This window comes from Saccopteryx leptura, chromosome 6 (genome assembly GCF_036850995.1).
Source record: "Saccopteryx leptura isolate mSacLep1 chromosome 6, mSacLep1_pri_phased_curated, whole genome shotgun sequence".
Taxonomy (NCBI): domain Eukaryota; kingdom Metazoa; phylum Chordata; class Mammalia; order Chiroptera; family Emballonuridae; genus Saccopteryx; species Saccopteryx leptura.
This window is the reverse complement of record NC_089508.1, coordinates 76,432,037-76,457,558: the sequence shown is the minus strand read 5'-3', so window position 1 is coordinate 76,457,558 and position 25,522 is coordinate 76,432,037. Positions and strand designations below refer to the sequence as shown.

Genomic DNA, 25,522 nt, shown 5'->3' with positions numbered 1-25,522 from the left:
CCCTGACAGATCCTCTACTTTGGTTCTTTCAAAAATAATATTTTAAAGGGTAGAGGAAGAATTCTTTTGAGTGTTTTCTCAGATTTCTTAGGTAGGCATTACAAAGCAGACCCCAGTCCTCTTGCCTCCCTCACGTTGCTTGTTCATAATAAAGACATTAAAAAGTAGAATTTAAAAATTTTGAATTATGTCTCAGCACTTACTATTTCTTCCTTGTGTTTGACATTTTCCATGTAGGTTTTTTCAAGGATTTATTCAGTGAAGCTCACTCTGAATTTCTAAAAGCAGCCAGCAACTTGAGGGATAACTACCGATTTGCACACACCAATGTTGAGTCTCTAGTTAACAGATATGATGATAATGGAGAGTAAGTAACCGAGAAGAATGCCCGTGTAAATATCTGGACCAAGTGCTATTGTGTGAACTGGTGATCTTTAATGCCTGGTGTTTTGTTTAGTTTTGTTTTCAAAAGGCTTATTATTGAGAACTTGGCTAGGCATTTAAGTGCTGTGAATACTGTTGTGACCTTTAAGGGACAACTAGTAGGAAGAGACAGTGGGCAATAGATAAAAATGTTGTGTAGTGCTCATTACAGGTGTTATGATAGACATATATGCTGGGTGTGTTAGAAGTACAAAGGAGGGAGTGATTTCTTGAAGTGTGCCTTAAAAGATAAATTTTTCCAGGCTAGTTATGGCAGTTGGGATAAAAATTATTCCAGATAGAGCAGCAGGAGTGTAGCCCATGAGATGTGAAACACCTTAGGCATGTTGGGAACTGTAATATTGTTAGTAAATGAGGTCATAGTGAAAGGTAAGATAGGAGAGGTAAGCAGAGACCAAATTATAGAAGTTGTTAAGTGCCATACAAAAAAAATTTAGATTTTAGGCATTTGAGAGCCATTGAAAGACTTTTGAGTTGGAGAATAATGTGATTAATTTTGTGTTTCAGAAAAAGTCACTGACAATCATATGGTGGTGGTTTGAAAGGGGAGAGGTGACAAGGCAGTCAAGGGAGTCTAAACTAAGGGTGACATCTGAAATTCTGAGGTAGTATTAGGGGCAGTGGAGAGGAAAGAGTGAATATTTGAATATTTTAAAATGTAAACAGGATTTGGTCCCTAGCCATGTGTGAAAAAGGGAAGAGCTAGAGTAAATTTAGGTGACATTTATCAGCAGGCTGGAGAAAAGACCAAAAGAAACAAACTTGGAGTAATGAGTTCTATTTTGTCACAGTGAGTTTGAAAAGTTTGTGTGACATCCTGTTGGTAAAGACCCAGTGACGGACAATTGGATAGACGAGATAAGAATTCAGGAAAAGTTCTAAATTAGAGATAAAGATTTATAGGTTAACTGAATGAATGATTACTCTCTGGGTGAGACAGATCTATTATTTTCCCCATTTTACAGAGGAGAATGGCCTCAGAGAGGTAAAGTAATTTTCTTACTTCACATAGTAAGTGGCAGAACTAGAATTTGAACATAGAAATGCTGGCTGCAGAGTTAGTAGCCTTGATCATAAAGCTCTGCCTTTTAGATTGAGAGACACCAGGTCTGTAAATGGATTTGGAGCCACTTGTCGCTCATTAAAAACACCATATTCAGCCTTTTAACCTTAGATTTGTTCATTGTGGCTTGCCTTTTAAAGTGGTTTACCAGCACCTGATTAGAAGTTTTACTGAGAAGACCTTATGGGAATGAAGGGTGTCTTAAGGCCTCATACCTAGTGTACACCAAGGCCGTATATATCATCATTAGAGATGACTGCCTGATTTCTATTTTTTGAAAATAATTGCTCTGATATTGATAACTATACTTTAAAGAAAAAAAATTAGCCCTGTTAACATTCTTGCTTGCCCAGCATGTTTATTGGGTTCCCTTTTGCTATGTAATGTTTCCCTGTGTTCTCTGAAAATGCCTGTATTTTAATTGACATAAAGTTAATAGTTAATATTAGAAGAGTAAGAGAGGAATGCTAGGACTTAAGTAATAGAATTGTATGTAGGTGTGTGTGTGTGTAGTATGGGGAGGAGAAATGAAAGGAGAAACTAGAAGTAAGATAACATCAGTTAGAATAATGGTATTTTCTGAGAAAGCTGATAATAGATATAAATGTGAGACTCAGAACCAAACCGGGGTTCGGTTTTAGTTGAATAAAAGCCTAGAAGGAATTTGTTTCAAGTGTTCCAATGGAATGAGGAAAGGCTTAGGTGGAGTATCAAAGTAATACCAGCAAGAAGAAATTTTGTAAACTTGGTTTATTGGTATAGAGAAGTGTAGAACAAAGGAATTTTTAATAAACTCAAGCCAAACATTTTAATTGTATACACCTACAGAATATATATATTATAGCTGGAAAAATATCTTAAAGGTATTTTCTCTAATAAAGTAATTTTCTTTCTGTATAGGAGAGTGGCGGGGAAAGGCACCTTCCAATAAGAGCAAACTCTGCTTTATTTTATTGTACATATTAAGGCTTTGGAGGGAAATTGGTTCTGTTTCTTACTGTTTTTTAAGGTTTCGAAGTTAATCATCTATTCTGTCCCCCTGTTGTACTGATGAAAGAGCTGAAGTACAGAAGAATTAAATTGATACCTGGTGCAAGGTCTTTGAAATTAGTGTGGAACTAGAATTAGAACCAAGGTCTTTCAACTTTTTACCCAGAGTTTATTAAACCCTCATACCCACTTGTAACACTTGAGATTAAGGTGGTTCGCATCTTAGTGTTGATAAAGTTATGTTGCCAAATCTGTGGTCCCAGAAAAGAGTCCTTGTCTGCTTCAATTAAATAAATGGTGATAATAAAAGTGGCAGCAAGAGTAGATAACTCTGAACTTTAAATTAAAGATGGGAAACAGTTTCTCTGGTGTCTACCTACTAAGACTTTTTCTTTATAGGGGTATCACCTTGTTTCGTCCTTTACATCTGATGAACAAGTTTGAGGACAAAACTGTAGCATATACAGAAGAGAAAATGACCAGTGGCAAGATTAAGAAATTTATCCAGGAAAACATGTGAGTACCTTTTTTTTTTTTACCTTGTTTGGGATTTCTTGGCTTCATTATATTTTGTTTACCTCAGTTATTAAACTGAGCCATGTTATGGTTTAAATAGTCTTAATCAAGGGATTATAATAGTTGAAGTTTACATTAAAGCATTAATGGATAGATCCTAGAACTCCATTATCCTATAAATATATTGCTCAGTACTTGTCTTTTTTTTTTTTTTTAGAGAGAGAGAGAGAGAGTCAGAAAGAGGGATAGATAGGGGACAGACAGACAGGAACAGAGAGAGATGAGAAGCATCAATCATTAGTTTTTCGTTGCGACAACTTGGTTGTTCATTGATTGCTTTCTCATATGTGCCTTGACCGTGTGGCTACAGCAGACCGAGTAACCCCTTGCTCGAGCCAGCGACCTTGGGTCCAAGCTGGTGAGCCTTGCTCAAACCAGATAAGCCCGCACTCAAGCAGGCAACCTCCGTGTCTTGAACCTGGGTCCTCCACATCCCAGTCTGATGCTCTATCCCCTGCGCCACCACCTGGTCAGGCAGTACTTGTCTTTTATGTTGAAAATTTCTTTCCTTTAAATGCTATCAGTTACTTTCTGATAATTTCACAAAACAGCCATAAACCTACCAAATTTGATAATGTATTACTTCATTTCAGTTTTGGTATTTGCCCTCATATGACAGAAGATAATAAAGACCTGATACAAGGCAAGGACTTACTTATTGCTTACTATGATGTGGACTATGAAAAGAATGCGAAAGGTTCCAACTACTGGAGAAACAGGTAATAAGAGTCATTTTTCCCCTTTATAAACAAGTTTACCCAGTGTATAAAAAGTTCCTTCTAGTTCTGCTGGTACCATGTAGGGTGGGGAGAACAGATAAGAATTGGAACAGTGGCTCCCCAAAAATATTTAAAGTCATAAGAACAAATAACAACATAAACTACTTCTAAAATCTATTGGGTATGTCTTCCATAGGTATACCTCTGTCTTGTGATACAGCTGATTCCTTACCTCAGAGTAAAAGATGCTAAAATGTACTCTAAAACATTGTGTCTTCTTGCCCACTGAGACTCTCATTGCATTTTAGCCTTATAATTTTTATTTTCAAATTAATCATTATGCTTGCAATATTTTATTTTATTATTTTATTTATTTATTTTTAGGTCTCCAGAATGTATTTATTTTTAACTGAAAGTTTGTACCCTTTTTTTTTAATAAATAAATTTTTATTAATTTTTATGGGGTGACATCAATAAATCAGAGTACATATATTCAAAGAAAACATGTCTTGTCCTTCAATTATGTTGCATACCCATCACCCAAAGTCAGATTGTCCTCCGTCACCTTCTATCTAGTTTTCTTTGTGCCCCTCCCCCTTCCCCTCTCCCTCCTCCCCCCCCATTTCATATTTTATTTTACTTTATTTTTTAAGTGAGAGGAGGGGAGAGAGCCAGACTCCCACATGTGCCCAGACCAGGATCCACCCAGCAAGCCCTCTGGGGGAGGGGTGCCCTGCCCAACTGGGGCCATCTCTTGCTTGGCAGCTGAGCTATTTTTAGCACTGGAGGCTCTAGGAGCCATTGAACCTGAGATATCCACATGCCAGGCTGATGCTCTACCACTGAGCCAACTGGCCAGGGCCAACATTTTAGTTTACTATACATGTGTATATATCAAGATTCAGTAGGAATGGACTGTTTGATGCAGAACCACCAGTGTGGCAGTGGAGTTCAATAGGACATTTGAGTACACCATAATCCTGTGTTAGTGCCTAAGAACACAAGTTCAGACTGATTCCAGAGGGCTGCGTGGACTCTGGACTGTAAAACTTGGTCTTGGCTTTCTAGATTTTGCTTCTTTGTTTCAGAAGTGCTTTATCACCTTGATATAATGTTGACATAAATTTCTCTTGTTTCCTATAGGGTGATGATGGTAGCAAAGAAATTCTTGGATGCTGGACACCAACTCAACTTTGCTGTAGCTAGCCGCAAAACTTTTAGCCATGAACTTTCTGATTTTGGTTTGGAAAGCACTGCCGGAGAGATTCCTGTTGTTGCTATCAGAACTGCAAAAGGAGAGAAGTTTGTCATGCAGGAGGAGTTCTCGTGAGTTACAAGTTAGCACGGGTTTGGGATTTGATTCTGCAAGGAAAACTATTAACCCTTTGAGTAGTACGAGTGTTGATGTATGTCCTCGTGCCTCCTAACCATGCAGAGTACGATTGATTTACTTTTAAAATGTGTAAGGCAACATTAGAAAAAGGCAAACGTATGTTCTTCTTGTTTCCATAAATTGGTTATCAAACAAACATGATTTTAAGTTAATAAAACTGTAACTGGAACTAATTTCGTTTTTTGAAAAAATACTCCTAGGGATCAGCAAGCATGAAAAAGACTCACTACTCAAAAGGTTAAAAGCCTTTAACACTACTGAGAATTTATAAAATAAAATGTTCAAATGTGAAGATAGGTTTTTTAATTATGGGTACTTTTAAGAATCACAATCAATAATAAATTCTGACAACTTAACAAAAGTATGACAGCTTGAAATTGTTGTTACATGATTGTTTCTATCCTGCCATTAGAAATAGTACTGTAGAGGCCCTGGCCGGTTGGCTCAGCGGTAGAGCGTCGGCCTGGCGTGCGGGGACCCGAGTTTGATTCCCAGCCAGGGCACATAGGAGAAGCGCCCATTTGCTTCTCCACACCCCCCCCCCTCCTTCCTCTCTGTCTCTCTCTTCCCCTCCCGCAGCCGAGGCTCCATTGGAGCAAAGATGGCCCGGGCGCTGGGGATGGCTCCTTGGCCTCTGCCCCAGGTGCTAGAGTGGCTCTGGTCGTGGCAGAGCAACGCCCCCTGGTGGGCAGAGTGTTGCCCCTGGTGGGCGTGCCGGGTGGATCCCGGTTGGGCACATGCGGGAGTCTGTCTGACTGTCGCTCCCCGTTTCCAGCTTAAAAAAAAAAAAAAGAAATAGTACCGTAGAGCGCAGACCAGTGCTGGTCTGACAGAAATTTCGTCTGGTCTGCGAAAGAGTTAACCATCCCGATGTTGTATAAAAATCTTAATCAAATTTGCTTAGGCTCAAGGTGATTTCTGCTTTAGCTGTCCCTGATATAATTCTCCTATTTTCACTGGCCCCCAAGAGTAAAAAGGTTGAAAAACACTGCCATAGAGAACACTGGACAGTCTCTTTGAGATTGATGTAATTTAGTCCCCAGATTTTTTTTTTTTTTTTTTTCTGAAGTTGGAAACAGGGAGACAGACAGACTCCCGCATGCGCCCGACTGGGATCCACCTGGCACACCCACCAGGGGGAGATGCTCTGCCCATCTGGGGCATCGCTCTGTTGCAACCAGAGCCATTCTAGCACCTGAGGCAGAGGCCACAGAGCCATCCTCAGTGCCCGGGCCATCTTTGCTCCAATGGAGCCTTGGCTGCGGGAGGGGAAGAGAGAGACAGAGAGGAAGGAGAGGGGGAGGGGTGGAGAAGCAGATGGGCGACTCTCCTGTGTGCCCTGGCTGGGAATCGAACCCGGAACTCCTGCACACCAGGCTGATGCTCTACCACTGAGCCAATCGGCCAGGGCCGTCCCCAGATTATTTTGACTTTCACTTTCTGAGATTTTGGGAGATCAGGACAAGGAACAGTCTTCCTTTCGACTCAGTCAGTAAAATGAGATGCTATAAATAGGACTGATTATTAGGCAGAATTGAATTTTCAGAAGAACAGTGTTTTCCTCATTTCTGCCCTTTCTAATCCGCAAAGAACACACTAGAATTACAAAGTGGTTGGTTTTTGTTCTGCAGATTGAAAGAGAAGAGCCCCTCCTTTTTTAAGCTTCCACTTTTTTTCTGGTATTGAAATTGAAGCTAAAATATATAGAAACTATTCTAAGAAATCGCTTTTAATCCTTTCAATGGTGGGAGTAAAATAACAAACCTGACCCTTGTCTTTTCATTTGGCAGGCGTGATGGCAAGGCTCTTGAGAGATTCCTGCAGGACTACTTCGATGGCAACCTAAAGAGATATCTAAAGTCTGAGCCAATCCCAGAGAGCAATGATGGGCCTGTAAAGGTGAGGTGCTTATAGCCTCCATAAGCCTCTACACAGCTGCCTCTCCTCATTTCTTCCAAATTGTTGGGTCTAAATCAGCAGTTCTCAACCTGTGGGTCGCGACCCCGGCAGGGGTCTAACGACCAAAACACAGGTCGTTAGGTGACCCCTGTGTTTTGGTCGTTAGACCCCCGCCGGGGTCGCGACCCACAGGTTGAGATCCGCTGGTTTAAATGAAGACCTTGTTGACTATTGTGTTTTTGTCTGTCCTCATCACCACTCTACCCTGCCCCACCCTATGGACATAAAATAGCAGGAGTATAAAATCTTCATAGAATTTTTCTGGTGGTATTTCTATCAGAGCTAGGTTACTCTTTGGGACAGAGCAAGCTAACCCCTAAGAATAATTTTAAGACATTGATTTTTTTAAGGAAGCATTGGATAGCACTTGTTTCCTGTGACTTCCTGAACATAATTTGACAGAGACAGATATGGGAATAAGTTGGTTTCTGGGGAATAGCAACATCTTTAATACAGTCTATAAATGTGATTTGGGTTTCAGTGACATGTTTTCAGCACATCAAACTTGAGAGGAATGGGGTCCAGAAACGAATATAACTCATGAATTTATTCTTCAACTCACCTTACCTAGAGAATTTTTTGTGTTTTCTAGGTAGTGGTAGCAGAGAATTTTGATGAAATTGTGAATGATGTAAATAAAGATGTATTGATTGAATTTTATGCTCCTTGGTGTGGCCACTGTAAGAATTTGGAACCTAAGTATAAAGAACTGGGAGAGAAGGTAAGTAAAACTGAACTATATTCTGAAAATAAAATCTGAGTTGGGATGTGTACATACATATTTAGCCTTGGCTAATTAGTCAGCCCTAATTAGTTCTGTACCTAAGTACTGGTAGACTGCCTGGCACAGTGGATAGAACGTCAACCTGGAACAGAGTCTCCAGTTCAAAACCCTGGGCTTGCCCTGTCAAGACACATAAAGGAAGCAACTACTATGAGTTAATGGTTCCTGCTTTTCTCTCTCTCTCTTTCTCTCTCTCTGTTTCAACAACTGTCTACAGTTTACTCACTTCCTCCTGGCTTTCCCCTAGTGTCTAGTTTGAGCAGTGCCACAAATACCTGCTTTAACTCCAGACTCAATCTAGTTTATGGTTAAAAGTATCCAGATTCTGAGTTATTATTATTTATTTATTTATTTATTTATTTATTTATTAGGAAAAAAAGATTACATGGAGGTAGGAGAAAGCAAGGCAGGGCTTTTTTTTTTATTTTTTTTTATTTTTTTTTTTACAGAGACAGAGTCAGAGAGAGGGATAGATAGGGACAGACAGACAGGAACGGAGAGAGATGAGAAGCATCAATCATCAGTTTTTCGTTGCAACACCTTAGTTGTTCATCGGTTGCTTTCTCCTATGTGCCTTGACCGCAGGCCTTCAGCAGACTGAGTAACCGCTTGCTTGAGCCAGCGACCTTGGGTCCAAGCTGGTGAGCTTTTGCTCAAACCAAATGAGCCCTCGCTCAAGCGGGCGACCTTGGGGTCTCAAACCTGGGTCCTCTGCATCCCAGTCCGACACTCTATCCACTGTGCCACTGCCTGGTCAGGCTTTTTTTTTTTTTTAAGTGAAAGGTGGGGAGATAGATGACTCCCACATGTGCCCCGACCAGAATCCACCCTGTCTGGGCCAATGCTTTGCCCATCTGGGGTCCATGCTTCCAACTGAACTATTTTTAGCACCTGAGGCAGAGAGGCTCCAAAGGGAGCCATCCTCAGTGCCTGGGCCGAATGTGCTCAAATCAATGCAGCCATGGCTGCAGGAAGGGAAGAGAGGTTGGGGAGAGGAGAAGAGAAGCAGATGGTTGTTTCTCCTGTTTACCCTGACCAGGAATTAAACCTGGGACATCCAAACACTGGGCCAATGCTCTACCACTGAGCCAACCAGCCAGGGCCCAGGCTATTATGTTCCTTCATCTTAAAAAACACCTGGTTAATGTCTTATTTAGGCCAGGTAAGTTTGAAGGTAGCTGTAAATATAGAGTCTTAAAATGGAACCAAGAGAGAAAAGGGAAACTTGTGAAAGGCAAGATACTATGTGCAGGTGTTAACTACTTTTCTTGTCTGAGCAGCGAAATTTGTCCAAGTGTTTAAAGATGTGATTGTTTTAAGTCCTGAGTTGACTGAATGTTTCTCAGTCACTGAAAACTTGAAATTTCAAGATCTAACCTTTTTATTAACAGCTCAGAAAAGACCCAAATATTATTATAGCCAAGATGGATGCCACAGCCAATGATGTGCCTTCTCCATATGAAGTCAGAGGGTAAGTAGATTAAAAACTAATGAAAATGTGTAGGCAATTGAACAAAAAAATTAGCTGGTAAACCTTTTTTTTTTAATTGGGTAAATGTCAGAGTTATTCTGGAACCAGAAATTAGTTAACTCTTTTTTTTTTCTTTCCCCAGTTTTCCTACCATCTATTTCTCTCCAGCCAACAAAAAGCTAGATCCAAAAAAATATGAAGTAAGTGCATTGTCTCATCTCTCCACAAATAAAGACACATACATACACATGCCTGTACATACATAATCCTTTAAGTTTATTTAACTGGAAATGAAATTTCAACTCGCATTGTCAGTATATGTGGTGGTTAATGAGCTTTACAAACTCAGAAGTCTTCCTGTTGTGAGGGGGACACAAAGGGTTCTTTAAAAGGTTAAATTTTCATAGTAATCTTTCTGTTTTCAGGGTGGCCGTGAATTAAGTGATTTTATTAGCTATCTACAGCGAGAGGCTACAAACCCCCCTGTAATTCAAGAAGAAAAACCCAAGAAGAAAAAGAAGGCACAGGAGGATCTCTAAGGCTGCTGCCAAATATACCACTTTTTAAAGGACTTTTCCACCAGAGCTGGGGAAACCATTGGGGAAGACTGGGACCCAGATGGGATTATTACCTCTCAGGGCTGAGAGGACAGATGGATATAATCTGAATCCTGTTAAATTTTCTCTAAACTGTTTCTTAGCTGCACTGTTTATGGAAATACCAGGACCAGTTTGTGCTTTTGGGAAAAATTATTTGTGTTGTGGGGGTGGGGGAATAGAGTTGGGGGGGTTATTTTCTAATTTTTTTTGTACATTTGGAACAGTGACAATAAATGAGCCCCCTTTAAATTGTCTTTTTTTTTTTCCACGAGATGGGAAACCAGAGGTTCTCTAGACCCGCACTAATACCGTGATGGCGAACCTTTTTATAAAAACAGCCCTCTTTTGCAGTGCTGGTTCCAGGTTTTGTAGAACCAGGTTGATCAGCACTGCAAAAGTGGGCAGTTTTTATAAAAAGGTTCACCATCATGGGTCTAATAGAACTTTCTGCAATAATGGAAATGTTCTGTAACTTCCATTGTCTAATACATGTATGTAGCAATTGAGTGTTTGAAATGTGGCTAGGAACTACATTTTCTTTTTTCTATTGATTTGAGAAGGGGGTAGGGAGGGGGAGACAGAGAGAAGCATCAACTCGTTTCACTCAGTTGTTTCATCTATCAGTGCTCATTGATTACTTCTCGCATATACACTGACCAGGGGTTGAATCTGCAACCTCTGACAGGCTGGGTTGATGTTTTATCCAGAGCCACATGGCCAAGGCAGGAACTACATTTTAAATTTTCATTAATTTAAATAGTCACATGTGGGGCTAGTGACTACCATATTGGTGAGTACAATAGTACAGTGGTCCCCAACCTTTTTTGGGTCACGGACCGGTTTAATGTCAAAATATTTTCACTGACCAGCCTTTAGGGTGGGACAGATAAATGTATCATGTAACTGAGACAAGCGTCAAGAGTGAGTCTTAGACGGATGTAACAGGGAATCTGGTCATTTTTAAAAAATAAAACATCGTTCAGGCCTAAATATAAATAAAGCGGGAATAATGTAAGTTATTTATTCTTTCTCTGCGGACTGGTAGTGGTCCGCGGCCCAGCGGTTGGGGACCACTGCAATAGTAGACCAACTGTCTGGGTCCACAGTTATCTAAATCTTTTCCAAACTTTGTTTCTTTCTGTCCTTACATGTTTATTGCCCAGGCCCCCCTAGTCTGATAATTAGAACAGGTGAGGGACATTTTTTATTGGGCTCTGTTTCTGACCCTGTCTAGCCTTAAGGATTGGTGGCTATTTATCCTTGCCATGGAGCTGAGCATGTTTATACCTCCCAAGAGCTGTTGTCTGCCCAGAAATGCCGTGTGGGTGTGGAATCAGGTTGGAGTTCCATCCAAGTTTCAGGAATTGCTGACACTGCTGAGTGCAGCTCTCTCCCCCAAAACCCATGGTATGGGCCTATTAACTTTCCAGTGGACTGGGAAAGGCAGTGTCATTCTGGTTGTGAGTGAGAGCCAAGCCATTTTCTTCCACAACGAGGAATGAAAAGGATAGGAATGGTATGATCTTTTATTAAGTGAATTGAACCATTTCACCTCTTTTTGTAAATCTAAATCCTGTCCACAGTTAATAGTTTTCAGTCACTATTTCCAGATAGGATCCCTATTTATAAGTGATCTTCAACCTTGATGTTTAGAAAATGAGAACTTTAGCCTGGTCTGTAGTGGTGCAAGGGGATAGAGCACCAACCTGTAACACTGAGGTCGCTGGTTCAAAACCTTAGGCTTGCCCAGACAAGACATACAACAAGCAACCAATGAAAGGCTAGAGTGAAGCAACTATTTCTTACCCTCTCCAGAAACTCAATCTTTAAATTAAAAAAAAATAAAAAGGAGAACCTGATTCCTCCTGTCATCTCTGGTTGTCAGTTATAAGATGGATTTGGTAGAGCCTTATAGCAAAATATGTATCTGGATCATCCATAGTTGAAGAAGTAAAGACACCTAATCATAATCGTGGAGATTCTGATTCACAAGACCTGGGCTGAGATCTAGAGATCTAATTTTTTGTAGAGCTCAGACATACAGCCAGGGGTAAGAACCACTACCTTGGGAGATTTAAGGAAAGCATATAAATTTGTACAAAGAATATGAACAGTTTTAATTTTTTAGCCATGTTTGTAAAAGAATTCATTTTCAGTACATGGGTAAGACCCCAAGCCCTTTCCCATTATATCCAGGTATATTACAAGTTCCTAAAAGTTCTCATTGTTTTGTTAGGGAGGCTATCAGCCTGAATTCTAAGGTCCTTGAAATATCTTGTCCTGGAAATGGTGTCATTTCTCAGGATTTGAAAATGACTTCGCTGAACTAAAGGTGAAGAAGCCAAGCTTCTGCTTTTCCTAATCACCTGGGCATAGCTATGGAATGTTGGCACTGTGCCCACACCCTAAAAATTAAAAGAGAGCACAATGAAAATCAAACCTTAACCTAGAACAGCTCTCTTACTTGCCAGCATGAATTCAGCAATAACAGAGCAGACAGTTGCACTCTTATTTTATAGCTACTTTGTTCCTTCATATCTTACTGAGCAGAGGGTCAAAAGCCCTCTGACTGCTTCAGCTGCCCCTGTTCTTTTCCTCAAACTCCAGGATGAGACCTTTAATGTGGGATAATTTCTGATGCAGGTACTCACAGCGACGCTTTTCTTCCCTGTAACCAGGATTTCGCTGCAGAGAAAAAGCATCCATGTCAAAAAGGGAGGGAGGGCCTGACCTGTGGTGGCGCAGTGGGATAAAGCATCAACCTGGAACACCGAGGCCGCTGGTTCAAAACCCTGGGCTTGCCTGGTCAAGGCACATATGGGAGTTGATGCTTCCTGCTCCTACCCCTTCCCTTCCTCCCCCTCTCTGAAAATTGAATAAAGTCTTTAAAAAAAACTTAAAAAATAAAAGGAAGGGGGGAGAGGGGAGGGGAGGAAGGAAGGAAATCCATTTTTATCTTGCTACCATTCCCAGACATAGTCTTACCTTCCTGAACTTTGTATATTCTTGAACTATCTTTTCTTCCAGCACCTGAAACAAAGAGAATGCTAGAACCAAGTTCAACCTTTAGAAAAGAGCTCCAGTTCTCTTAAGGGAGAGAAGTAACTTCCTTCTCATACTACCAAATTATACAGAATAATTTTTCTTTCAAAACAGGCTTGCTTGTCACTTTGGTCACTGAACAAACACGTTTATGGGCAGTTAGCAGGGAGTTTATGGTCAGTAGAGCTGGAAAGCCTACCTGGGTCCAGTCCTTACCTTGTGTTCTGGAGTTCCCCGCTGAACTCTCTTGATCTCTGCTCCCAGCTCTATGAACCTTTGGCTTGCAGCCTTAACTCTAGCATGCAGGATGCGATATTCAGCATAATCTGTCTCAAAGTCCTGCTCATAGGCTTGTTGCTGCTCTGCACTGTGGATGGCACCATATTGCCTGCCAGGAGCAGAGAGTTAAGTTACCACCTTCAATTTTATTACCTTCCAAAGCTCCCAGCCCCCAGGAAATTCATCTTAATATCTCATATGCACAAGGCTTGAGAAAAGTAGAAAGAAATGGCAGGGGACTCACAAGAAGTAATCTGGTACCTCTTCAGGATTTAGGGATTCAGAATCTATGAAGGAAGCAAGACACTAGGTGATTATCGATCTTTTTTTCTCCTACTGTGGCAATTTTACCCTCTTCTCATAAACTCACCTGCTTGAACTGAGGGATTTTGCTCCAGCCCGAGGCTCATGTCTTCATGTTTAGCTTCTTGTTCCCAATCTTCTCCTTCTTGTAGACCCTGATAGGGTAGCCCTTGTGGGGGACTTGGAGCTAGAGGCAGAGTTCTGAGTCTCTTTACTTTTAGTTCTATAGTGCCTGCAGGCGCTGGATGCTTCTGTTGGGAAAAATACTTTTTTCACACTGACAGTATGTCAAAAGCCTCCTAGTCTGTCTTTCTCTTGAAAATTATTTCCATATAATCTCTGAGCATCAAAATGAAGGCTCCCATTTTTTAAATTTTAGTGTGATTAAATCTCTGAAAAACTCTTGCTATTACAACTTACCTTGTTCAGATGTTTCTGACTAACAGAGGAAGGCAGTGCCTGGTCAGGCCTTCTGATTGGAAGATGGTTCTGGTTCCTAGGATATTTGAAGAGGGAATGGAAGAGATGAGCACCAGGGTAGGAGGCAGGGCTAGATTTCTTATCACAGCATTCAGGGTGGAGATTTGAGGAAGACAGTAACAGGGCTTCACAGGTTAGTCCCACCCCGTCCCAAGTACCTCACTTCCCGCTGAGCCATGTGTTCCCTCGAGGATCCTGGAAGTGACTGTCTTTGGCTGCTTGCCGGTAGATCTGGCACCTGGCAGGGAGTGGCAGGGGCACTTGGCTATCTGGCCACAGGCTTTGCCCCACCTTCCCAATTCCCTGCAGTTTCTGGCCTCACCTCTTCTAGTGCCATCTGTGGCTGTGAAATTGTATCTCCAGAATATTCTCCCATGTTCTGCCAATTCTCAAGCTCTCTGGCATCTTCAGTTAGTTTGTGTCCCTGAACTGAAGGTGGGACTGGGATAGAATCCATGGCTGTCCAAATAGTGAGGCGCTCCCTGAGTGGGCCCAGGCAGTGGAGGTTGTTAGGCCCAGATCTGGAAAGGAGTGGTGGAAAAAATACCCAGAAGGGTGGAGAACTTTTAAAGCACCTCTGGACATCCCCTTCCTGGACTTACCACAACCTTTTTTCACCTGCTGTTTGTTCCCTTACCTGCCTAAGCGTTGGCACACAAGGTCCAAGCCACCACCAGGGCCTTCCTGGCCACATTGGGACACTATGAAGGAGAAGAGGGAGGAGCAGCCAGGGCCTGGGAGCCTCAGATACTAGGAGTGAAAGGAGATCGTAAGGCCCATGAAGTCGCCCTTCCCCCTCCTGCCAATGCCACTCCTCTTTGAGCCAGCGCCTAAGATTGAAGATGGGTCCCACGGGACTCGTTAGTACACCAGGTGCACCTGGGCCCGAGTTCCCAGGAGGCTGAGACGGCAGAGTCTCTTCAACCGCAGCCTCCTGAGACCACAACCCCAACAGCCCCTTCACCCACCTCGGGGTTCAGTTCTCAGGAACTTCCTCAGACCATGACTGCTTTCAGCCTCCTGCCTTTGACCGTACCTTCCCTGAGCCTGCACCTTCACACACACACACACACCCCCCCCAGGTCTGTACTTACCCCTCGGTTGCCTTGGAAAGCGATCACTGGCCGAACCTGCAGGGAGAGAGAGCACAGAAGCAAGCTGAACGCAGGTGAAGCGACGTCCCCAGGATTCGGTCCCCAGGAGTGCCGGAGGGACCTGCCTCGCGGGTTTCACTTGGAGAAATAGGGACGCCGGAGCCTGTGAATGCCGCTCCCCATGCCAGGTCCCTTCGTCAGGGTCTCTGGCTGAAGTCTGAGGTCCCGTGGGGTGGAGGATAGGTAAGATGGGGCCGGGGACAGCCGCACCTGTTGCCTCTGACACTCTTGCAGCGCCCTCAGCGCCGCCTCGTTGAGCCTGAGCAACAGGAGACTGGTCCGAGCAGCGGGGGTGAAGCAGAGCCGGAGCTTCCCACTCAGAAACTCCTGGGGTCCCGCCATGGCCGCGAGGTCGAGCGCAAACAGAACCCGAACTTCAGCGAGGGCTACCACCACTACTTACGCTCTGCAGGGCTGGACTTGTACAGCCAGTAGCCCAGGTCGGCCCCGCCCCCGCCAGGACCCACCTCCGGCCCCACCCATAGCCAGCGCCACTCCAGGGGTTTCCCAGCGGCGCGTGGGCGGTGCTTCGCGCCTCCGGCGGACCTGCGTGCGGACCTCTGCGGTTTCTTTTTGGTTTGGCTTGCACCTTATAGGGCTTTCAGTAAGGGTTCTCTCAGTCTCCGGAGAAAGGCTGCGGCCAGCCTCAGACCCTCTCACCCAGAGTCTCCAACCCTGCCTTGGTTTCCCCAGCCAACGTGAACTGGGCATTTCTGTCTCTAAGTGAAGCTGAACCTGCAACCTCTAGGTTTTTAGGCACAGTGAAACGGAAGGGAGGGCCTGGTTGCTAGGCGCTTTGAAGGCCAAAGCCCCCAGGGTCTGGAGGATGGCGGACGCAATGGGGGATTCCTGACTCCAACACCTGCCGCACAGAGGCGGATTTAAGGGCGGACACACCAGGCGCGCGCCCTGCGCCAAAATTCTGAAAGCCCCCCCACCCTCCGCGCAAAACCCCAACTTTACACTTTTTTCTAATGACACCAACTTTGGGTTCATGTGTGTAATTTTAACATTAATACATATTTTTTATTTATTTAAAAATATGGTTAACATGTATTTTTATTTTCCCTGTCTTTCTTTTTTAAGGTGCCCAATATTGTCTTCTGCGCGCGAGAGGCGGGGAGGGGGGGAGCCTCAACCGACCTTAATCCGCCTCTGCTGCTGCAGCACTTCTGCTTTTTCCCCCGCCTGCGGTACTGATGCACACCAGAAACCGGTTTCTAAATAAGGCTGGAAAGAAATAAAGGCACCCTGAGTGCCCTGGCAGCGGTGAAGCTTGGCTGTTGCGGGCTGGAACGCCCCCCCCCCCCCCCATCGCTGGAGGCGGGGGAGGCCACAGAAGAATAGAAAGGCAAAGGAGAGGGAGGACTCAGTACCCTGTTGCCCCTCCCAGCCGAAACACAAGAAACTGGTGTAGAAGAGAGTTGGCCCACTACTTTAGAAGGACCAAGGTGCCACGAAGTTGCCAGACATCCCGGAGGTCTGGATTCTGGTGCAGTGAGACCCCAGAACTAATCTCAGGTTGGTCTTTGGTGTTTTCACTTGGTGTTTCCACTCGTCCCTGTTTGGGTATGTTTTCCAAGAGCTCTGGTGGTGTTCTCTTTTCTAACCGGATTCCTCTGCTAAATCTCTCAACCTGCATAATCCCAGGTGACCTGAATGTCCTTCACCCCAAATCAAATTACTATATGTACATTTGTCAAAAACCCATCAAATTGTACTTAAAACGTGTATATCTTAATGGATGTAAATTATACCTTAATAAAGTTGACTTAAATCAGCACCACAGCCCTGGTTGGATAGCTCCTTTGGGTAGAATAGAGGTTGCCAGTTCGAACCCTGATCAGGGCACATACAGGAACAGATCGATGTTCCTTGTCTCTCTCTGTCTCTCCGTCTCTCTGTCTCTCCGTCTCTCCTCTTTTCCATCCTTTCTTGCTAAAATCAATCAATTAAAAAAAATCAGTGCAGCGTGACCAGGTGGTGGTGCAGTGGATAGAGTGTTGGGTAGCGTTGCTGAGGGCCCAGGTTTGAAACTCTGAGGTCACTGGCTTGAGTCCAAGGTCTCTGACTTGAGCAAGGGATCACTGGCTCCGGAGGCCCCCCCCCCCCCAGTCAAGGCATGTATGAGAAGGCAATCAATGAAGAACAACTGAGGTGCCGCAACTATGAGTTGATGCTTTTCATCTCTCTCCCTATCAGTGCAATAACTCTCCAACTCCAACAACAAAAACATTTACTGGTCCATGTCCTCAGGGCTCTCTACTTCTCTGTGTGACAATTCGCTAATTTGATAAACAGTTGTGGCAATGCATAAAGCTGGTCTTTCAGGGTTCCTTTCCTTCCTAGATGTCATCTATGGCCATTTGTTAGATTTTCCTGGATTAAAAATCAAAGGATAGACTAAAATGGTAAATTTTCCAGAGAGGAAGGAAGGAGCAGTGCTGTAAGAGGAAGCAACTGGGGAAGATATTTAGGGAAGAGAAGTAGGGATCTAACATTTTTTGGGTGTCAGGATTACTGCCTGTTATTTAATCCCTCAAATAGCTTTTTAGAGCAGGTATTATTGTCCACATTTTTCATTCATTTATTAAACAAATATTTATTAATCACTTACTCTATACCAGACACTGTATTGTACTATATCCTTGGACTACATCAATAAATATATTCTAGCTTTGGGAAAGTTTACATTCTAGACAGGAAGGAGAGACTATAAACACACTGAAGAAATAAACATAAAAAATATAGTTTGCCTGACTAGGCATTGGTGCAGTGGTTAGAGCATCGACCTGAGATGCTGAGGACCCAGGTTGAAAACCCCGAAGTTGCTGACTTAAGCTTAGGCTCATCTGGCTTGAGCGCAGTTTCATCAACTTAAGTGTAGGGTCTCTGGCTTGAGTGTGGGATCACAGACATGACCCCATAGTCGCTGGCTTAAAGCCCAAGGTCGCTGGCTTGTACCCAAGGTCACTGGCTCAGCTTGAGCCTCCTGGTCAAGGCACATATGAGAAACCAATCAATGAACAATTAAGGTACTGCAACTATGAGTTGATGCTTGTCATCTATCTCTCTTCCTTCTTGTCTATTCCTGTCTATCCCTCTCTCTCTCTTTCTGGAAAAAAATATATATTATATATATATATAAATATATATATATATTTTAAAATATATATATCTCTTTCTGGAAAAAAAATATAAATTTATATATATATATATATATATATATATCCCTGACCTGAGGTGGCGCAGTGGATAAAGCATCCTCCTGGAACACTGAGGTCACCAGTTTGAAACCCTGGGCTTGCCTGGCCAAGGCATAAATGAGAGTTGATACTTCTTGTTCCTCCTCCTCCTCTCTTTCTCTCCTCTTAAATGAATAAAGTCTTGAGATTATATATATATATATATATATATATATATATATATATATATGGCCTGTCCTGGCCAGATAGCGCAGTTGGTTAGAGCATTGTCCTGATACACAAAGATTGCAAGTCACAGAAACAGATCAATGTTTCTGTCTCTCTTTCTCCTTTCTCTCTCTCTAAAATCAATAGATATGGCCCTAGCCAGTTAGCTCAGTGGTAGAGTGTCAGCCTGGCGTGTGGATGTCCTAGGTTCAATTTCTGATCAAGACACACAGGAGAAGTGACCATTGGCTTCTCCACCCCTTCCCCTCTCCCTCCTCCTTTTCTCTCTCTCTCTCTCTCTCTCTCTCTCTCTCTTCCCTTCCCGCAGCCATGGCTTGATTTGTTTGAGCACATTGGCCTTGGGTGCTGAGGATAGCTCTGTGGAACCTCCACCTCAGGCACTAAAAACTTAGTTGGGAGCATGGCCCCAGATGGGCAGAGCATCGGCCCCAGATGGGGTTGCTGGGTAGATTCCTATTGGGGCACATGCGGGCGTCTATCTTCCCTCCTCTCACTTGGAAAAGAAAGAAAAATTAAAATCAATAAATAAACTTAAAAATATATATATATACTGTATGGGATGTGGGGGGAGGTTGAAGAGAGTAAAGAGGGTCAAAATATCTAGTGACAGGAGACTAGACTTAAGGTGGTGAGTACACAGTGCAGTAGACAGGTGTTGTTTTGTTTTAGATTTTATTTATTCATTTTTAGAGAAAGAGGAGAGAGAGAGAGAAGGGGGAAGGAGCAGGAAGCATCAACCTTCGAATGTGCCTTGACCAGGCAAGCCCAGGGTTTCAAACCAACAACCTCAGCGCTCCAGGTTGCTGCTTGATCCACTGAGCCACCATAGGTCAGGCAGATAGGTGATGCATTATAGAATTGTACACTTGAAACTTAATCTTATTAACAAATGTTGCTACGTAAACTTAACAAAAAATATAGTGTATGCTAAAAAGTGATAAGTGCTATATAAAAAAAGAAGAAGTAGAGCGAGGTAAAGGGGTTTAAAAGTGGAGGAAGAGGGCTTGTCCAGGTGGTGGCACAGTGGATAGAGCATTGGACTGGGATGCGGAGGACCCAGGTTCGAGATCCCAAGGTCACCAGCTTGAGCGCGAGCTCATCTATTTTGAGCAAAGCTCACCAGCTTGGACCCAAGGTCACTGGCTTGAGCAAGGGATTACTTGGTCTGCTGTAGCCCCACAGTCAAGGCATATATGAGAAAGCAATCAATGAACAACTAAAGTGCCACAACGAAAAACTGATGATTGATGCTTCTCATCTCTCTCCGTTTTTGTTTGTCCCTATCTAGCCCTCTCTCTGTCTCTGTAAAAAAAAAAAAAAAAAAAAAAAAGGCCTGACCTGTGGTGGTGCAGTGGATAAAGCATCGACCTGGAAATGCTGAGGTCGCCGGTTCGAAACCCTGGGCTTGCCTGGTCAAGGCACATATGGGAGTTGATGCTTCCAGCTCCTCCCCCCTGTCTCTCTCTTCTCTCTCTGTCTCTCTCTCCCTCTCTCTCCTCTCTAAAATGAATAAATAAAATAAAAAAAAATTAAAAAATTAAAAAAAAGTGGAGGAAGAGGAAATAGTGGAGGGTGGAGAGGGTTGACTATATATTAAGTAAGATGATCAGAAAAGACTCTCTGGAGAAGAAAAATGTGTGCAATGCCCTAAAGGAGTCTAAGGACTTGGCTAAGCTGCATAGGTGGAGGAAATGCTTTCCTCCCTCCCTTCCTCTCTCCCTTCCTTTTTCTTTCTTCCTTTCTATTTTTTCTTTCTTTCTTTCTTTCTTTCTTTCTTTCTTTCTTTCTTTCTTTCTTTCTTTCTTTCTTTCTTTCTTTCTCTTTCTTTCTCTTCTTTCTCTCTCTCTCTCTCTCTTTCTCTTTCTTTCTTTCTTTCTTTCTTTCTTTCTTTTTTCTTTCTTTCTTTCTTCTTTCTTTCTTTCATTTTTTATTTTTCTGAAGTGAGAAGCCAGGAGGCAGAGAGACAGACTCCTGCATGCGCCAGACCAGGATCCACTCGACAAGCCTACTAGGGGGCAATGCTCTGCCCATCTGGGACATTGCTCCGTTGCAACCGGAGCCATTCTAATGCCTGAGGTGGAGGCCATGAAGCCATCCTCAGTGCCCAGGACAACTTTGCTCCAATGAAGCCTTGGCTGCGAGAGGGGAAGAGAGAGATAGAGGGAAAGGAAAGGGGGAAGGGTGGAGAAGCAGATGGTCACTTCTCCTGTGTGCTCTGACTGGGAATCGAACTTGGAACTTCCACACTCCGGGCCAATGCTTTGTCACTGAGCCAACCGGCCAGGGCTGCTTTTCATTTTTTGTTTTGTTTGTTTTTGGGGGGGAGGGTTGGCATTATTTTTTTGTTGTTGTTTTCTGGAAGTACTTTACAGACAGAGGGACTAGCCAGTTCAAACTCTGTAAGTTAGAAGTGTGTCTGGCCTGACCAGGCGGTGGCGTAGTGGATAGAGCATCTGACTGGGATGCGGAGGACCCAGGTTCAAGACCCTGAGGTTGCCAGCTTGAGCGTGGGCTCATCTGGTTTGAGCAAAAGCTCACCAGCTTAAACCCAAGGTCACTCGCTTAAGCAAGGGGTTGCTCTGTCTGCTGTAGCCCCATGGTCAAGGCACATATAAGAAAGCAATCAATGAACAACTGAGGTGTTACAATGAAAAACCAATGATTGATGCTTCTCATCTCGCTCTGTTCCTATCTGTCTGTCCCTATCTATCTCCCTCTCTCTGACTCTCTGTCCCTGTTAAAAAAAAAAAAAAAAAAAGTGTATCTGGAGTGTTTGACGAAAAGTTGAGGCCTGTGAACCTGGAACGAAATAAGTGATGGGGAGAGTAGCAAGAGATAAGTCAGGAAGATGAGCAGGGGCGATTGAGTCATGGAAGGCCTTGTGGACTATTGTAAAGACTTTGGTTTTTACTTTAAATGGAATAGGGAGTCATTGCAGAGTTTTGAGCACAGGAGTAACATGAAGTCACTTCTATTTTAAAAGGATCACTCTTGTTGCTGTGTTAAGAATAGAATAGGGGGACAAGGATAAAAGCAGTATGACCTGTTAGGAAGCTATTGCAGTAATCTAAGCTAGAGATGGTAATGGCTTGCACCAGGGTATAACAGAACAGGTGGGAGAAGGAATAGGTTTCTTGATTTGTTGAAAGTAGAGGATTTCCTGATGGGTTGAATCTGGTATATGAGAGACAATTGTCATTAAGGATAACTCTAGGATTTTTGGCAAGAACAACTAGAAAAATGAAATTGTCACCTACTAAGGCAGGAAAGACTGCATGTGAAACAGTATTCTGAATATACTGAGTTGTCTACTAGAATATGCATGGGGATGTGGAGAAGGCAGTTATATGCACAAATTTGGAGAAGATAAGAGATGTTTGGGCTAGAGATGTTATGTTCCACTGAGTCAGCTCCAACTCCTGCTGACCCTTTGAGTGAGTGGTGTCTACAATGTCCTATCCTTAACAGCTCTACTCAGCTCCTACAGAATCATGCCTATCGTTTCTTTTATGGAGTCAAGCCCTCTCATATTTGATCTTCCTCTTTTCTTGTTGCCTTCAATTTTTTCAAGCATTATTGTCTTTTCTAGAGAAACCTGCCTTCACAAAAAAAAGAAAAGAAAGAAAGAAAAGAAGGAAAAATAAGGAAAAGCTTTTTATTTTTTGACAGAGACAGTGAGACAGATAGGGACAGACATACCGAAAGGGAGAGAGATGAGAAGCATAATTCTTCGTTGCGGCTCCTTAGTTGTTCATTGCCTGCTTTCTCATATGTGCATTGACAGGAAGCTACAGCAGAGCGAGTGACCCCTTGCTCAAGCCAGCTACCTTTGGCTCAAGCCAGCGACCTTGGGGTCATGTCTATGATTCCATGCTCAAGTCAACTACCCTGCGCTCAAGCTGGTGAGCATGCACTCAAGCAGGATGAGCCTGTGCTCAAGCTGGCAACCTTGGGGTTTTGAACTGGGTCTTCTGTGTCCCAGTCCGATGCTCTATCCACTATGTTACTGACTGGTCAGGCAAAAAGTTTTCTGAAATTGACAGTGGTGATGGTTGCATATATCTGTGAATATACTAAAAACCATTAAATTTTACATTACACTTCAAATGGGTGAATTCTGTGGTATGTGAACTCTATCTCAATAATATATATATATACACACTATATATATGGTAGTTAATTGATCACTGGATTTAGCAATGTTTGTTCATTGGTAACCTAAACAAGAGTACTTATAAAGTCTTGACAAATATGGGAGTAAAGAAATAGGGGCCCTGGTCGGTTGGTTCAGTGGTAGAGCATCGGCCTGGCGTGCAGGAGTCCCAGGTTCGATTCCTGGCCAGGGCACACAGGAGAAGCGCCCATCTGCTTCTCCACCCCTCCCCCTCTCCTTCCTCTCTGTCTCTCTCTTCCCCTCCTGCAGCCAAGGCTCCATTGGAGCAAAGATGGCCCGGGCGCTGGGGATGGCTCCATGGCCTCTGCCACAGGCACTAGAATGGCTCTGGTCACAACAGAGAGACACCCCAGATGGGCAGAGCATCGCCCCCTGGTAGGCGTGCTGGGTGAATCCCGGTTGGGCACATGCCGGAGTCTATCTGACTGCCTCCCCGTTTCCAGCTTCAGAAAAATACAAAAAAAAAAATATATATATATATATAAAATTTTAAAAAATTTAAAAAAAGAAATAGGGAGTTGCCTGACCAGGCGGTGGTGTAGTGGATAGAGCGTCACACTGGGATGCGGAGGACCCAGGTTCTAGACCCCAAGGTCACCAGCTTGAGCGTGGGCTCATCTGGTGTGAACAAGGCTCACCAGCTTGGACCCATGGTCGCTGGCTTGAGCAAGGGGTCACTCGGTCTGCTGCAGCCTCCCAGTCAAGGCACATATGAGAAATCAATCAATAAACAACTAAGGAACCACAATGAAGAATTGATGTTTCTCATCTCTCTCTCTTTCTGTCTGTCTGTCCCTATCTGTCCCTCTCTCTGACTCTCTCTGTCTCTGCCACACACACAAAAAAAAAAGAAAGAAAGAAAAAGAAATAGAGAGTTAACTGTTGGAGAAATTAGGATAAAGAAAAGGTTTTAAGCCCTGGCTGGGTAGCTCAGTTGGTTAGAGCATTATCCTAATACACCAAGGTTGTGATTTCAAACCCAGGTCAAGGCACATAAAAGAATCAACCGCCTGACCGGGCGGTGGCGCAGCGGATAGAGCATCGGACTGGGATGCGGAAGACGATGGTTCGAGACCCCGAGGTCACCAGCTTGAGTGAGGGCTCATCTGGTTTGAGAAAAGCTCACCAGCTTGAGCCCAAGGTCGCTGGCTCAAGCAAAGGGTTACTCAGTCTGCTGAAGGCCCGCGGTCAAGGCAGTATGAGAAGGCAATCAATGAACAATTAAGGTGTCACAGTGCGCAACGAAAACTAATTATTGATGTTTCTCATCTCTCCGTTCCTGTCTGTCTATCCCTCTCTGACTCTCTGTCTCTGTAAAAAAAAAAAAAAATCAACCAAGGCCCTGGCTGGTTGGCTCAGTGGTAGAGCGTCGGCCTGGCGTGCGGAAGTCCTGGGTTCGATTCCTGGCCAGGGCACACAGGAGAGGCTCCCATCTGCTTCTCCACCCCTCCCCTCTCCTTCCTCTCTGTCTCTCTCTTCCCCTCCCGCAGCTGAGGCTCCATTGGAGCAAAAGATGGCCCGGGCGCTGGGGATGGCTCCTTGGTCTCTGCCCCAGGCGCTAGAGTGGCTCTGGTCGCGACAGAGCAAAGCCCCGGATGGGCAGAGCATCCCCCCTGGTGGGCGTGCCGGGTGGATCCCGGTTGGGCGCATGCGGGAGTCTGTCTGACTGCCTCCCCGTTTCCAGCTTCAGAAAAATACAAAAAAATAAAAAAAGAATCAACCAAGAAGAAAAAAAAAAAAAGAGTCAACCAAGAGTCAACAAATGAATGAATAAATAAGTGTAACAACAAATTAGTGGGGGTTTTTTCTCCCTTTCTCCCTCTCTTTCCCTCTGTAAAATCAATAAAAAAAAATTTAGGAAAGGAAACAGATGGAAGAAATAGCATGTTTGTATGCTGATGGGAAATATTTGGGGAATATCCACCAAACTTTGATGATGTAGAGGAGAGAAGACAATTACTGGAGTAGTGTCCCTGAGTAGGTTAGAGGGAATGGGATCTGTTCAGGATTGGCTTTCCATAGGAATATGGACAGTTCATCTATGGCAGTGGTGCCCAACCGGGCCGCGGACCGGTACTGGTCCGTGGGCTATTTGGTACTGGTCCACAGAGAAAGAATAACTAACTTACATTATTTCTGTTTTATTTATATTTAAATCTGAACGATGTTTTATTTTTTAAAAATGACCAGATTCCCTCTGTTACATCCGTCTAAGACTCACTCTTGACGCTTGTCTTGGTCACGTGATACATTTATTCATCCCACCCTAAAGGCCAGTCCATGAAAATATTTTCTGACATTATACCGGTCCGTGGCCCAAAAAAGGTTGGGGACCACTGATCTATGAAAACAGGTCACACAGGCAAAGACGGTGGGTGCAAATGTAGAAGGTGAGATGTAGTGAAAGTATATGGAAGTTCTCTTCAGATTGCTTTAATTTTCTCAGTGAAGTAAGAAGCAACTGAGAGGATGAGGGAGGAGTGAAAGGAATTGAGGTATGAAAATGGTGATAAATAATTGCTTAGAAGTTTGAGAGTGGAATGAGCTAGGAATGGGTTCAACACTGAGGACTGATGAGAAAACTGAAGCTCAGAGAGGCTAAGTAGCTTACTCAAGGTCACAAAGCAGAGGTTTAAAACAGAACTGGGATTCAAATAA

The 25,522-nt window shown here is 43.5% G+C and overlaps 2 protein-coding genes across 2 annotated transcripts in view; one reads left to right on the top strand and one right to left on the bottom strand.

Moving 5' to 3' along the window:
• The window catches only part of PDIA3 (protein disulfide isomerase family A member 3), a 30,021-nt gene extending 19,774 nt beyond the window's left edge, over window positions 1-10,247 (top strand). The window contains exons 5-13 of the mRNA XM_066344456.1: window positions 238-367; window positions 2,897-3,013; window positions 3,667-3,792; window positions 4,936-5,118; window positions 6,976-7,084; window positions 7,737-7,865; window positions 9,320-9,399; window positions 9,542-9,599; window positions 9,825-10,247. Of these exons, the coding sequence (XP_066200553.1) occupies window positions 238-367; window positions 2,897-3,013; window positions 3,667-3,792; window positions 4,936-5,118; window positions 6,976-7,084; window positions 7,737-7,865; window positions 9,320-9,399; window positions 9,542-9,599; window positions 9,825-9,938 (1,046 nt within the window). The 3' untranslated portion in view covers window positions 9,939-10,247. The remainder of the gene's footprint in view (window positions 1-237; window positions 368-2,896; window positions 3,014-3,666; window positions 3,793-4,935; window positions 5,119-6,975; window positions 7,085-7,736; window positions 7,866-9,319; window positions 9,400-9,541; window positions 9,600-9,824) is intronic.
• On the bottom strand, window positions 10,092-15,647 carry ELL3 (elongation factor for RNA polymerase II 3). The gene is made up of 11 exons (XM_066344457.1): window positions 15,467-15,647; window positions 15,197-15,232; window positions 14,740-14,852; window positions 14,425-14,623; window positions 14,261-14,340; window positions 14,043-14,118; window positions 13,690-13,873; window positions 13,564-13,606; window positions 13,257-13,428; window positions 12,984-13,028; window positions 10,092-12,683 (listed from the first exon to the last, which is right to left on the bottom strand). The coding sequence occupies exons 1-11, from the start codon at window positions 15,596-15,598 to the stop codon at window positions 12,573-12,575; spliced, it is 1,191 nt and encodes a 396-aa protein (XP_066200554.1). The 5' UTR covers window positions 15,599-15,647; the 3' UTR covers window positions 10,092-12,572.
• Window positions 15,648-25,522: the final 9,875 nt, after the last annotated feature.